Below are 1,214 nucleotides of genomic sequence, written 5' to 3' on the forward strand. Positions count from 1 at the left end.
TTGCAGACACTGAAGGACCTGAGTCTCCTCAGGAAGTAAAGCCGACTCAGGCCCTTCTTGTAGGCTGCCTCAGTGTTGGTGGACCACTCCAGTTTGTTGTCCAGAAGGACGCCCAGGTACTTGTATGATGTGACAATTTCCACATCAGTCCCACTGATGCAGACAGGAGAGGGTGGGGGGCTGTTCCTCCTGAAGTCCACCACCATCTCTTTAGTCTTTGTCACATTCAGTCTCGGTTGTCTTGGTGGTCCCAGTGGTCTTAGTGGTCTCAGTGTTCTCAGTGGTCTCAGTGCTCCCAGTGCTCCCAGTGGTCCCAGTTTTCCCAGTGGTCCCAGTGGTCTCAGTGGTCTTAGTGGTGGTCAGGGGTGAGTGATTTGGTCCAGTGTGCTCTTAGTCCTGACCGAGTGGACCCAGTGGTCCAAGTGGTCTCAGTTGTCCCAGTGGTCCCAGTGTTCTTAGTGGTCTCAGTGGTCTCATTGGTGCCAGTGGTCCCAGTGGACCCAGTGGTCTCAGTGATCCCAGTGGACCCAGTGGTCTCGGTGGTCTAAGTGGTCCCGGTGGTCTCGGTGTTCTCGGTGGTCTCAGTGGTCCCAGTGGACTCAGTGGATTTGGTGGTCTCGGTGGTCCCAGTGGATTCGGTGGTCTCTGTGGTCCCGGTGGTGTCGGAGGTCTCGGTGGTCTCGGTGGTCCCGGTGGTCTTGGTTGTCTCGGTGGTCCCAGTGGTCCCAGTGGTCCCAGTGGTCTCAGTGGTCTCATTGGTGCCAGTGGTCTCAGTGGTCTCAGTGGTCCCAGTGGACCCAGTGGAGCCAGTGGTCTAAGTGGTCTAAGTGGTCTCGGTGGTCTCAGTGGTCCCAGTGGACTCAGTGGATTCAGTGGTCTCAGTGGACTTGGTGGACTCGGTGGACTTGGTGGTCTCTGAGGTCTCGGTGGTCCCGATGGTCTTGGTTGTCTCGGTGGTCTCAGTGGTCTCAGTGGTCTTAGTGGTGGTCAGGGGTGAGTGATTTGGTCCAGTGTGCTCTTAGTCCTGACCGAGTGGACCAGTGGTCCAAGTGGTCTGAGTTGTCCCAGTGGTCCCAGTGGTCCCAGTGTTCTTAGTGGTCTCAGTGGTCTCAGTGGTCTCAGTGGTCTCATTGGTGCCAGTGGTCCCAGTGGTCCCAGTGGACCCAGTGGTCTAAGTGGTCCCGGTGGTCTTGGTGGTCCCGGTGGTCTCAGTG

General features: G+C 57.3%; 1 protein-coding gene across 1 annotated transcript; it reads left to right on the top strand.

The window, feature by feature from the left end:
• Window positions 1-254: 254 nt before the first annotated feature.
• LOC121940192 (collagen alpha-2(I) chain-like) lies at window positions 255-1,211 on the top strand (the record flags this gene model as incomplete). Its single annotated transcript, XM_042483015.1, has 3 exons — window positions 255-365; window positions 469-899; window positions 999-1,211. Coding segments are annotated over 3 exons (755 nt in total), but the record flags the coding sequence as incomplete, so codon positions are not given.
• Window positions 1,212-1,214: the final 3 nt, after the last annotated feature.

The sequence above is a fragment of the Plectropomus leopardus genome, unplaced genomic scaffold (assembly GCF_008729295.1).
Source record: "Plectropomus leopardus isolate mb unplaced genomic scaffold, YSFRI_Pleo_2.0 unplaced_scaffold7901, whole genome shotgun sequence".
NCBI classification, from domain to species: domain Eukaryota; kingdom Metazoa; phylum Chordata; class Actinopteri; order Perciformes; family Serranidae; genus Plectropomus; species Plectropomus leopardus.